Source organism: Caretta caretta, chromosome 13 (assembly GCF_965140235.1).
Source record: "Caretta caretta isolate rCarCar2 chromosome 13, rCarCar1.hap1, whole genome shotgun sequence".
NCBI lineage: Eukaryota > Metazoa > Chordata > Testudines > Cheloniidae > Caretta > Caretta caretta.
This window is the reverse complement of record NC_134218.1, coordinates 11,764,142-11,777,882: the sequence shown is the minus strand read 5'-3', so window position 1 is coordinate 11,777,882 and position 13,741 is coordinate 11,764,142. Positions and strand designations below refer to the sequence as shown.

General features: G+C 43.7%; 1 protein-coding gene across 1 annotated transcript in view; it reads left to right on the top strand.

Moving 5' to 3' along the window:
* The window catches only part of RAB22A (RAB22A, member RAS oncogene family), a 35,028-nt gene that overhangs the window by 12,031 nt on the left and 9,256 nt on the right, over window positions 1-13,741 (top strand). Inside the window, exons 4-6 of the mRNA XM_048819693.2 lie at window positions 4,768-4,839; window positions 4,938-5,044; window positions 12,811-12,920. Of these exons, the coding sequence (XP_048675650.1) occupies window positions 4,768-4,839; window positions 4,938-5,044; window positions 12,811-12,920 (289 nt within the window). The remainder of the gene's footprint in view (window positions 1-4,767; window positions 4,840-4,937; window positions 5,045-12,810; window positions 12,921-13,741) is intronic.

Here is a 13,741-nt window from a genome sequence, read left to right as displayed (position 1 = left end):
TATGAAGTTTTATAAACCTGCCTGAAGCTGTTCGGCAAGGGATTTCCATTACGTATTAGAGTTTCATTCTGTTCATTTGAATCCTGTTTGAAAGCAGTGGGAGAATGTAGTAAGCTGAATCCAAAGTAGGGCAATCTATGAGGAAGTATATCTGTAAATGGCTGACAATTGGTGCTGTCAGCTTGTATGAAGTAAATGTTTCCTCTTTTCTATTCTTATCCCTGGAGTGATGCCCTATTCTTTTTTCCGTGCAAGTTGTCCAACACTTTGTCTAATTGGAAGAGATGAAGATGTCCTCCCCCCACCTCTGACTCAGAGCTGAAGATTCTGTAGACTTCTCCCTCCACACCTTGAGAGTGAGGGGTTATTTTTTGGGAGAACATACATCTTGAGACTACAGTGATGTAGGAACAAGATTCTGATGCTTCATAAGAAGGTGCCAATGTCACCTTAGTTCCGACTAAAGAGTGCTGCTGACAGCTACCGCTGAATCTACAAGCTCACGTGCATCCATGTATCCTCATTCTCCCTTCCCTCACCTCCTGGCCCACACAGACAGTATGTTTCGAGTTCCTTTACAAACAATACTTCCACCATTCCAAGTGATCAGTTAGGGCAATGTGTCTTTTATTTATTTATTTATTTATTTATATTTAATATATTTATTTATTTTTAAACGTGGAAGTATTAATGCTTCATAGCAATTCAGTCAAATACAAACTCCAATGTCATAGCACAGGTCAGTTACTAATAACCCAATTTATCCGTAACGGCTTCTGGTGTAAGAGCAAAACTCTCTTGTGCATTAGTGAACATACATGATGCTCCCAAACTCTGTTGGCCCGGGAAAGAAAAACTGACCAAGCTCAGGGCTCTGTTTTTTCCACTTGCCCATCAATCAAATTGGGCAGCCACTAGAAACCATGGTAAACTCTCTTTCCATAACTTCATGTGTCTTGTAGGGCTCTTGAATCCAACACTTGACTTTATATCAAGTACTGAATGTGGTATTGGATTTTATATCAAGTTTTCAGTGATTTGTAATACCAGTCTGATAATAATAAATGACACTGTTAATCACTTGTGCATCTTCTCCTTTTGCAAGATACATATTCTAATGGGAAAATTACATACTACCTGAACTTAATTTGGACAATGCTTACAGGATCAAAAGACTAAGTCTTGTAAGGATTAAAGAGATAGTGATAATGTAATGCATCACAGAACCAGGATTTATTCATACACAACCATAGTTGCAACATTTTTTTTTTTCTGTTTTGTTTTCCAATACTGGTACTGGGGTTTTTTTTGTTTTTTTTTCCTTTACAAAAATGTTTGTACGGCTGCCAGATAAGATCTAATTTGTATTCACTTTTACACAGCTGGCTATGGACTGTCAAAAAAAAAAAAATACTGTGAGGAGAAAATCTTACTGCAGAATCGTTGTACAGCAAAGGAACTTGGTGTGCCTTAAAATGACAGGTTAAGAACATTGGCTAGGAATGGACCAACTACAGAAAGGACTGATCAAAGCTGCTAGTCAGTTCGATCAGTGAATCTCCTGCCCTGAAACTTCCATGACAGTATTCTGTTTCTGCACCTTCTTCAGCAGAAATTATAACAGTCGCTACACACTTTGCAGTTTGGATAAATTATTGGCTTTCTCAGGTTTACTAAGAACTGGCATCAAACCACATATGACCTCAGCCATCAGGGTTTGAGCACAGTGTTAAAACACAGATGCGGTGGTCCATATGAACCATTGAGTTCCCAACCAGTATCATCTGCTGTTCCCGATATTTTAGTTTTAGCATTTGCTGTATTTTAACAATGCACTTCCAAGGCTTATCAGTGAGCAGTTCTTTTTCAGCAGGTTGCACCACTCCTTGTCATTATAAACACCTTGATTAGCAACAGCTTGATTTTTAAGCTAGAACGCAATATTTCACCTGATGTAAATTTATTTCCCACAGATCTCCCTCTCCTTTGTTCCTGAATTGTTGTATTTGACAAGGAGGGGAAAAAATCAAGGACTTTAGAAAATGCAGATTTTCTGTGACTAACACTGTCTCTGTTGTAAAGCAGTTTCATTCAGGTTGGGTGTATTTCCATTGATAGCCAGTTCAAACTTTTTAATCAGATTTAAACAGTAAGTTAGAGGATCACTGACTAAAATATCTCAAGTGTCTGCTTCCATTATTACAAATAATGGCCTCGTATTTAAAAATGAAAACACATCAGTTGTTGTCAAGATATTTTTTCCCTCTTCTTTCTTTCCCTCAACCTACTATTTACTTCAATTAGTCATTCTAGAACTGTATTTCCAATAAGTTCTGATGTCTTGGAACCCAAATGCAGAAAACATTAATTTAGTGTGGTGTTGACTAGCTGGCATCTCCCCTCCCCCAGTCCATATTTATTTACTCCATTTCTCTTGGTGACATAGTTTCCATTTTTATATTCATGCTGATGGAAGCTTTCATTTTTGGATTGCATCACGCTTAAATTTAACACTTCATCTGGGGTACTTCTGCTCAAGTGTCAGAAGTAACTATTTCTCTTTCATTGACTAAAGTTAGTATGAAATTGCCTTCAACCACTATCTGAGTCTTGTCTATTGTCCATGCTGCCAAATTCTTGTGTTTATACTGATGCTCACTGGTAATTCTGTGTTAAAGCTCAAATCAGAGTTGGGCTGCAGTGCAAGAAAGCTGAATTCTTTGAACAGACAGCTGAAAGAAAATGTAGTTTCAGGAAACATCTGTTTTGTTAAAGGGAAAATGTTTTTTTTTAACTGCTGACTATTCCTAGGTGAGAAAAGAAATCAAAATGTTAGCAGGCAGGAAATGAGTAATACAAGATCAGCAAGGGAAAGCAGGATTTTTTTCCCTAATATAAATAGACCTCAAAAAGCCAGGTAGTCAAATAGTAGTGGTTTATCAAATATGTTTCCCTTTACATTCTAAGTACTTATGGGGGAAGGAGAGGATATTACACCCTTCTTGGATGAGTTGGGTGCATCACACATTTCCTCCCTCCTAAATGTTTGACAGGTATTTTCATTCTGTGCACTTTGTGTAAAGGCTTATTCTCAGAAGAATTTTGTGAGCCAAATCTAAATGGGCTGGAATTTTGTTTTATAACAAAGGAATTTTTAGGATGTAGAGAACTGCTCTCAGCTGAACTATATTAACCAAAAGAAAACTAGTATTTTATTATAACCAAATATGTCTTTGTGAAAAGCTACATTGTCTTCATTATTTTTATAGATTTCTTATTGAGTAGTAAATAGTGTATATAAAGCCATACATCAATACACTGCATCTATCAGTTAATTATTCTCTTCTTCCACTGACACTTCAGCGTGCTAGATGAGTTGTTTGTTTTTTCTTACCTTAGCAGAATTTCTGAACACTGCATCTAAAACAGTAGTTATTTTATAGTGCCAAGCATGTGTTAAAGTAACCATTGTAGTTTCTTATGCAGTCAAAAAGCAAGTAGCATTCGTGCAAGGATAGTAGCTTGATCTGTGTACTGCAGGCTCATTCAGATTTGTAGCAATTGTCAGTGTTGCTAAGTCCTGAGATTTCCTGCAAGTCTTATGATATCTGGTGTTTCCTAAAGCCTTTGCTTCAGGGGTCAGGTGATTGTGAGACTCTCTCAGCTTTTATTCTTCCTTAACTTTTTTTTTTCACTAACTCTTTTGGTTGAAGGGGAAAAGCTTGAAAACATTAATCCTAAATACCAGAAGATAAATAAAAATAATATAACATTTGTTTTTTTTATCTCACTTTTAAGCCATTTTCAGGATGTTTTGGTTGGTAATAATGTACACTGGTTCTTTTTATTTTTCCTTTTGTGGACATGAGTATCTCAAAAAGGAAGAAATGTATTCAATTCACCCCACCCTTTCTCTCCCTCAGTGTTCAAAATTAGGCATATATCCTGTGTGTATTATCTATATCTGTATAGCTATCTTTTTTTAAATGGGGGTGACCCATTCCATATCTCACATAACTGTCAGGGTTCCTTCTGTAATTTCGCCTTTGCAACCTGACTTTTCTGAGGACTATGAACTAGAGACTGAGATAACTTGAAGTCCAAGAATTTTGCTTCATGCCTTTGACATTCTGTATTGCTCCAGTCCCTTATATCCTTTCTTTTAATCCTCTCTCTCTCTCAAAAGATTAGTCATTGCTATAAGATTCAGCAGTATACTCTATCTTCATTAGAAGCAGCCCTCTTCTTACTTGTACTAGATTCCTGCTATCCCTGAAGCTGAGGCTTGGAACGGAAACCTCTCTCCCACATCCACATCTAAATGAACTTGTACAGACTGCCTGAATAGTAACCAGAAAATGGAGTTCTTTAACAGTGAGTGGTCTTGGAGGAACAGAGTGGTTTACAGGTTTAAATTATAGCTCTACTCCGCCTTCTTTTGGGAGTTAAACCACTTCTTTACCAGCTTTATCTGGATAAACTCAAATTTTGTTTGTTGTCATATGGCTTTATTTATAGTCCATTGTACTATAGTAATCTTGTACTACTAGCACCCAAAAGTATTCACTGGCTAGCCTTTGGCTAAGATTGCTTCATGTGAAGCTTTTATATCCTGCTGGCAGTCTCTTTGTAAATTGAAGGATACATTTTCCACTAACCTAAACTCTTTTCCTATACTAGAGCAGTGAAATTGGATTAACTGGTCAATGAGCCACATGATCTCTGGCACAGTATTAAATCCATTCTATATGATGTTTCTCCCTACAGTTCCGTGCTTTAGCACCAATGTACTACCGAGGCTCAGCAGCAGCTATTATAGTTTATGACATCACAAAAGAGGTAAGAGGAGATTATAGAACTATATTGCAAACCAACACTCATGTATGTTTTGTTTGGCCAGTTCTGAATCTTAATTCTATCTCCCTTCTCCATACCAGGAAACCTTCTCAACATTAAAGAATTGGGTGAAAGAACTTCGACAACATGGACCTCCAAACATTGTTGTAGCTATTGCAGGAAATAAGTGTGACCTTAATGATGTAAGGTAAATTGATGTCAGTCCAGTGCAGGTGTAAGTTCAGATACAAAGTGATGGTACTAAATATTTGTTAGGAAGATTAAGGGATTTACCAAGCCATGAAAGATATATAGTAATTAAAAAATGCAAGTTTTTTTAAAAACTAGTACAAGATGTTTAGCCCATTTTAGAAAGGCTTGCGATGTCTGCAACACTTCATCTTATTAGCAAATGTTGATCCTTCTGGGAAAGTTTAAGTGGGTTTTTGCTGACTTGCTGATTCAGGCACCTTGTTACCCCCACCAATATAAAAAAGGGTGGGAGCTGTTCTGGGGAAAGTGGATCTAGAACATGGGATGAAGTCCTGAGGAAGGAATTCTAGAGGCAGCCAAGTCTTAGAAAAGGTTTGAACATAACTTCTTTATTACTAATGTCTTGGTTAATGAAGCCAAGCCCCAAAAAGGGAATGAGTTTGGATTCTACGTAGCATGTGGACTCTTTTCAGAGCAGGTTGGGAAAGGCACCTGCTCACAGATCTCTCCTTTGTTTCATATTTTACTTCCACAACTGGGGTCTCGGCTAAAACAGGTGGATATGTTTTTAAAGAGCCATTGCAAAGTTGGTTGACATTGATCCCAAGGGAGACAGGACTGCAAAAGTCAGTCACCTGTATTTTTAAAAATACTGAAATTTCAGTTCCTTAAAGAACACCAATAAATCTTTAAGAAACATGTTTATAATCTCCAAGGATGAAATGATATGAAGTAAATGACTAAAAGCTAAATATTTGTAAGACAGATACTGCATGCTTTGTAGTGGGCCTTGGTGTTGGTGAACCAAACATAGTTCTGTCCCTCCTAATGGTTTGGGGCCTGATAACACCATAAGGTGTGCACACGCTACTCCCCATTGAAACTGATGAGTGACAGGGCTCCTGAACTTTAATGAGTGTAATACTTAAAATGCTGATGGTTTTGTATGGCTTTTGGCAGTCTGACTTAGGATTTTGCTGCCATATGCAGTGTACATGCTACTCTAGAACCTTCAATTTTATTGACTAGAATTATAACTTTAAGATACAAACTTTTTAAATCTACATGTGATACTCCTGGGGGAATTCTGCGCCAATAAATTAAAAATTCTGCACACAGTATTTTAAGATTCTGCATGTTTTATTTGTCAAAATAACACACTATAATCACACCAGTTTCCATTATTTTTAGTCATTTATTTCAAAATACCTGTCAGCAAGTATGTCTGTAACAACACAGACAACAAAATAATTCAAGAAATGTTTTTGACAAATAGATTCCTTACTAGGCATCTTAATACAGAGCTCTAAGTAATCATTCATTTAAACTACAATATAGAACTGTATTTCTTGCACCTCTCAGAAGCAGTGCAAAGGCTTGGGAGAATCAGGGGTAATGGAGGAGCTGAGGGAGAGGGAAGTAAATTGCTGGGAAGGAGCCTGGGTGTGAACTTGGAGGGTTGTTGTTGGGTGTGGATGGGAAAAGTATGGAACAGGTATTTTTGGGGGGCGGAGAGGGATTGTTAAGGAGCTTTGCCCCCCCCATGCAGACATTGTCTGACCCCTAGCCTCTCCCATTCAGTCAGGCACATCTGCCCTGTCCCCATGTGGCCCTGCCCTCCCACCCAGCCACTCTGCTGACCCTATGTAGCTCTGGCCCCCTCCCCCATCACAATGTGGCCCTGCATCTCCCTCCCCCCTGTGGTCCTGTGCCTCCACTCCCATTCAGCCCCTGCCCAAGTCTGTCCTCCCCCACTAACCCTTATGAGCCCCGGTCTGATTTTCGCTTCCCCCGCCCAGCCTCCCACACTGTCTGTCTCCCCATAGCTCCTGACCTGGCCTGACAGGTGCTGCGAAGAAGGCAGGCTCTTTTTCTTCCCTTGGTGGCCAGGAGCTGCTGCTGTTCCTGCAACATAGTGCCTTCTGGTGGGCAAAAGTTGGAACTGCAGCAACATTTCAGCAGAAGCTTTTTTCCTGTGCAAAAAATTTAAAAATATGCATGACTCATTAATTACGCATGCATGCAGTAGCGCAGAATTCCCCCCGGGAGTAATGTGAAAATAGCATTGTAACATAAGGAATTTTAGCACTTACTGCCAGTCACACTGTAACTAAAGTTGCAGAAAAGTTTCCATTATACTTGCACTTGCTTTAATTCCATTTTTGGCTGAAATTTTGTTTGGTATCTGCCCTAAGGGGAAGTATTCTCTTAAAGCCTCAGGTATTGTTGTTGTTTGGGTGGGTGGGTCTGTTTTTCTGGGGCAGGAGCATGACTATTGTGCACTATATTTTATAAAACACAGAAAAATTGGAAACAGTTGAATATGAAACTTGGAACATAGAGTCCTTTGTGAGAAGCACATCCTTGACCAATTTTGGAGAAAAAAATTGTTAGATATCAATAAGGTTATTGATGTGTTTGAAAATTTGTACTGGGCATTGACAGTAGACAATTTCACTAAGTCTAAGAGTTTGCATTGCTTTCAGGAGATTGAGAGCGTGCATGTTTCCCTGAAGAGGGCACTTCTGAATGTATGACTAGAGCCTGACTAAACAAGACAGAGTGCACACTGAACAAAAAGACAACTGAATGCAAAAATAATACAGTAATGTGGCATTAATAGTTCTTCTTCAAGTGCTTGCTTATGTTGATTCCATTCTAGATGTGTGCGCACCCATGTGCGCAGCCATCAGAGATTTTTGCCTTAGCGGTATCCCTAGGGTTGGCAGTGGCACCCCCTTGAGTGCTGCGCTCATACGTCAGTATAACAGTCACTGCCGGCCCTACATCGGTCTCAGTTCCTTCTTACCGCCCATGGTGATTAGTCGGAGCGCCTTTCTTTCATAGCAAGGGCTAGCAGTTTCGTCTCCAATGACTTCAAGCCTTAGGGCCTTGTAAATAGTTTAGCCTTAGGGCCTTATAGTAGTTTGTGTTAAGTAGTTAAGTGTAGTTAATAGTTGAAGTTATAGTCCCTGAGGGGACTTTGCCCCAGGCAACCATGCCCTGGTCTCCTGGGTTTAAGCCCTGCATGGACTGTAACAGGCCTATGCCTGTAAGTGACCCCAATAGTAGCTGCCTCAAGTACTTGACGGAATCACACGTGAAGGACAAGTGCCGTATTTGTAAAAACTTTTGGCCCAGGACTCAGAGCGGGATATTCGTTTGCAAGCTGTCCTCCTGCCCTTCCAGCTTCCAAGCCATCCCGCCAAGACTCGCCGAGTACCTTGGCCTCAGTGCACCCCCAGCACCCGCTCCGCCCGGCACTGCTCCCCTTTGTCGGTGCCCAAAAAGAAAGCAAGGTAGTATGGCTCCCTGGCACCAGGCAAGAAGAGTCATGGGTCATTGGGCAAGAGACCCAGTTCGGGCTGCCTGGACACTCCGGAACCATGTATAGATGCCTCCCCAGTTGGGGCTCTTAGCCCTTTAAAAGGTCCACCACCAACTCTCAGGAGTGGTATGGGACCCAAACCCCTGACTGCACCGATGCCTTCCCAAGCTCCCCCAGCGCCGAGAGAGCAGAGGCCTCCGCCCACACCACCAACACAGCACGTGCCACAGAAAACGGCAAAGGCTCCCCACAAGGGCAAGCCAGCCACTAAGAACCCTCAGGGGGCAGTAGAGCACCACTGATTCCCCAAGACAAGACAGCATCTCCACTTCTGCACCGCAGATCATTAGAGTTGCAGCCCAGATCCTCTGGGGCTCGCCCTCAGTCACCAGCCCTCGATCGCCGTCCCCGTCGTTTCAGCACAGACCGCCTAAAGGGAGGCACCAGTCTCTGTACTACCAGCACTGTTGGCCCTCCTGTCAGTCGTCCTCTTGGCACAGATCTCGATTGCCTGCCCTGTGGGATCACTCCCCATCGCGTCTCCGGTCCCACTGGTGCTAGTCTGCTTGATACTGGCACCAATCCTCTTGCTCCAGGCATCGGTCTCCGACGGTGACAGTCAGCAGGCAGACTCAGGCGGCGACGGGCTCACTGTGGAGGGAATTCCTCCGGCACGGAAGGGCAGTTCAGCCCCTCACCCAGACCCCACCGGCACAATTGGGCACCCGGGGCCATGTCGACATCAATGGCACCACCTTGGCAGCATGGCCAGTGGCCTTATTGGAGTGCATGGGCAGTGCTGGTCATGACGTTGCCCCCTTTGCACCGCTCATCTGCACCGCCTAGGTGCATCAGTTGGCAGCACCAGGCTGAGTGCATAAGGTGCACTAAGAGGTCGAGGCAGAGGAGACTGCACCCACCCCTAAACCTGCCTCCACCAAAGGAGATGATGCCCCTGGGCCTCCCCTTGTGGTACAGTTGTTGTCTTTGTTCCTGGACAAGGCGGTCGCTGAACCCTAAGGGCCAGCCCACCAGATGATTTTAAAGTACACCAGGTCCTGCTTTGATGGGTGGCCAAGAACTTGGGCCTAGAGGCGGAGGAGATGGCCAAGCAGGCAGACATCTTGTTCAATGTCCTCTCAGCCTCTACCTTTGCCCGTGTCACACTAGTAGTGCATGATGAAGTCCTCAAAATTGCCAAGGCCCTCTGGCAAACCCCATCATCCATCCCTCCCACCTGCAAAAGGACTAAAAAGAAGTACTTTGTCACGGCCAAAGGATTTAAGTATCTTTATACCCACCCTCCCCCGGGCTCACTAGTTGTCTCTGCAGCCAATGAAAAAGACAAGCAGCGGCCCACCAGCCCAACTCTCAAAAACGAAGAGGCGAAAAGACTGGACTTGTTTGAGCGGAAAATGTATTCATCTGCCAGCCTACAATTCCAGGTGGCAAAACATCAGGTCCTCCTAGGCAGATACAATTTTAACTTATGGGACTCCCTCCGTAAGTTCAAGGAGTACCACACGCAGGGTTTAGCCCAATAATTCGGTACCCAGGTGGAGGAGGGTGCCACAGCGGCTAAGTGCTCCCTCCAAATGGCGTAGGATGTGTCTGACTCGGGAGCTAGGTGGCTGCTTCAGCAGTGGTTATGGAGCGCAGCTCCTGGCTTCAGACCACCAGCCTCTCTCAAGAGATGCAGACCTCGAACCAGGACCTCCCATTCAATGGGAACGGTCTTTTTTTCAGAGCAGATAGATGTGAGGCTGCATGGATTAAAGGACAATTGGGCCACCCTTCACTTGCTGGGCATGTATAAGCCGCAGTCTGCACAGGAGTGGTTCTGGCTGCCCTCACCGCCAAGGCCTTGGCAGCCTCGTCCAGGGTCTGCAAGGGGAAGGGATAGGGACATAAGTTTCAGCCGCTGCCGCCCTTCCTCCTGCCGCTCACGGAATCAGCCCAGCCCGGCTCGGCTAAGCATTCCAGGGGCCAGAAGCACACATTTTGAGGGTGCACTCGAGCGACACCCCCCCACCACCACCACCACCCAATCAACTCCCAGGATCCACCCCGTTCTTTCCTTGACTGTCTTTGTTCCTACCACTCTGCCTGGGTGCAGGTCATCTCAGACCGCTGGGTGCTGGACATGGTGTCACAAGGCTACACCTTGCAGTTTTCAGCCACCCCTCCCTTCCACTCACCCACCCTCTTTCCTGTTCCTCTTCAGGGACACTTCTCAGGAGCAACTCCTCGTTCAAGAAGTCGAGAACCTCCTGCGCCTAGAGGCGGTGCAGGAGGTCCCTCAGGACGTGACAGGAAAGGGGTTCTACTCCCATTATTTCCTAATTCTGAAAGCAAAAGGGGCCTCAGACCATTCTGGACCTGCGACACCTCAACAAGTCTCTCAAGAAGTTTAATTTTCGCATAGTCTCCCTGGCCTCCATCATCCCCTCCCTGGATCCAGGAGATTGGTACCCCACCCTCGACTTGAAGAACGCTTATTTCCATATTCTAACGTCAGACATTTCCTCCGTTTCAGAGTGGGCGGATGCCATTTCCAATTCACGGTGCTCCCCTTTGGCCTCTCATCAGCCCCAAGGGTCTTCACAAAATGTATGGCACCAGTGGCCGCTTACCTGAGACATCGAGGGGTCCAGGTCTTCCCTTATCTCAAAGATTGGCTCATTAAGGGCAGGTCTTGGGAACGAGTACAGAGAAGCCTCGATCTGGTGTGTTCCACCTGCCGCAACCTGGGCCTATTGGTAAACAAGAAAAAATCCACCTTAAGGCCAGTCCAATGAATATAGTTAATTGGGGTGGTTCTTGACTCCACACGAGCCAGAGCCTTCCTTCTGGAGGCGCGTTTTCAGGCCATGCCAGACCTGATCTCCCATGTGAAGAACAACCCACTCACCATGGCTCACACCTGCCTGCGGTTGTTGGGCCACATAGCTTCCTGTACATATGTGGTCAGTCGTGCCCAGCTCCATCTCCAGCTTTTGCAAGATAGGCTGGCGTCAGTTTACATTCCCAACAGGCACATCCTAGACCGAATAGTCAGGGTGCCCGATCACATCCTATCGTCCCTGGATTGGTGGATGAACCCAGGGTTGGTGTTGCAGGGAGTTGCCATCGCAGCCCTGGCCCTGTTGCCGACCCTGATCTTGGATGCTTCGGACCTAGACTGGGGAGCGCACCTGGGCGAGCTCAGCACGCAAGGCTGCCAGCTGCGAGATGATCTGGCCCTCCATATCAATGTCAGGGAGCTCAAAGCAGCATGCCTAGCCTGCCAGGCTTTCTTACCCCACCTGAGGGGCAAGGTGGTGCAGGTCCTCACGGACAATACTGCCTCAATGTATTACATCAACAGGCAGGGCAGAGTCAGGTCGCCGACCCTTTCCCAAGAAGTGCTCCACCTTTGGGACTTTTGTGGGCAGCAGGCTATTCATCTGGTAGTCACACATCTGCCCAGGACTAGGAACGTGTTGGCAGATCGCCCCAGCAGGACCTTCTTGTCTCACCACTAGTGGTCGCTCCGTCCGAAGGAACAGAGAGGACGTAGGGCTGGCGGCGCCTGATATACCGACACATGAGCACGGCACCTAAGGGGGCACCACTGCCAACCCTCCGGATACCACTAAGGCAAAAATCTCTGATGACGGCACACGTGGGCACGCTCATGCTTAGAATGGAATGGACGTGAGCAACGCATCTCGAAGAACAACAGTTACGAAAAGGTAGGTAACCAATTTTTTTTCCTAGTTAACTTTAGTTTCCTGACCTCTCAAAGCAAAATTAATTTGTATGTATTTTCTACTCACATTTATTGTAAATGAGAAGCTTGACGTTAGTGTTAAATATCTACCATAAAATATATAGGGTGTGCTGCATAGTATGGCTTAGATGCCTGTGGGAACCTTTTCATTTCCTGTCTCTTTTGTCTGTACAATCTGAACGTTTTAAACTCTGCTTGTACAGAACATTGCTGTGTTGCAGGATATTAGGGTTTGTAAGCAAAGTCTGGATTCATTCTGAATGAGATGGATGTTAGAAGTAACATGTTTTTTCCTATAATTTGAGCAATTTTTTTGAGAATAAAGGCCTCCCTTCCCCCTCTGCTGACTTCAGAGCTGCATTCTGGCACTTTTAAGAAGAAAACACATCCATATTTTCCAGAGAGGAAAATGGTGGTGGCTGCTGAATTTATATGATGGTGCTGTCCAAATACTGTTGTTCAGGCCACACTATTGTCTGGTCCTGGGGGTTACGTAAAAGAAGAGCTGAGGATAGGAATTGACCGCTCCATGAGGAATAGGATGCCAAACAGTTGACACTAAATCACTTTTTGAAATTACTGTTAAGTAGCGAGCCAATTTTCTAAAATTGGGATAAATTAATGTTTCTACTTTGTTCACAATGTTTTCTTTCCTTTTTAGAGAAGTCATGGAAAAAGACGCTAAAGACTATGCAGATTCCATCCATGCCATATTTGTAGAGACCAGTGCTAAAAATGCAATTAACATAAATGAACTCTTTATAGAAATTAGTAAGTACTTCTTTAGTTAACACATTATTTTTTCTCTGAAGGAAGCCTAAGCAGAAACTTGACTACTGCATTAGTTTGTAGTTCTATTTTGCTGAGAGAATGTTGGGTTCATATTTGTCACCGCTGGTAGGGATACAAGATTGCAAGATGATCTGCTGGTTTCTGATCCTCCTATGACCTCTAAAAGCTTCAGCCTAGAGATTCTATACCTACTGTGATGATCCACATCACTGGATAAATAGCAAGCAGGTCACTGTCATAAAAGTCAAGTGTCATCTTACCCTATCTGTTGGTGAATGTTTCAATTAGTAGATCAAGGTCACTGAAGGGTGAGTGAAGGAAATGCATGAGGGATACCAAAACTTTCACAAATACAAAAGGGGAAATAGTATTTCCAATCAGAGTTCCGTGTTCAGATTTGATTAGGGGAATGTATTATCCAAAGCATAACTGGCTAATGGGGAGTAGTAATTGTGTAATTATCACACAATTACTAAATGTGATTTAAAACCAAACATTTTTGTGTGGATTCCCTTTACAAAATTTTTGATAACCCTGTCCCTCAATTAGACCACAAATTTTTTTTCTACATTATTCCAAATTGATTCTTACATGGAAGACATGCAAACAGTACCACAAGGGAATACAGTGCAGTACTGCATTCTTATAGTGAGGATTTGAGTTGTAATTCAGCTGGCTATAATAAACACTGAACACTTATGTGCCGATATCTCTCTTAGCTTTGTCTTTTGAGTCAAGTAAACAGTATAAAATTAGAGGCAATCCTTTCATAGACAGATCAGAGCTGTCAAATGATTGTG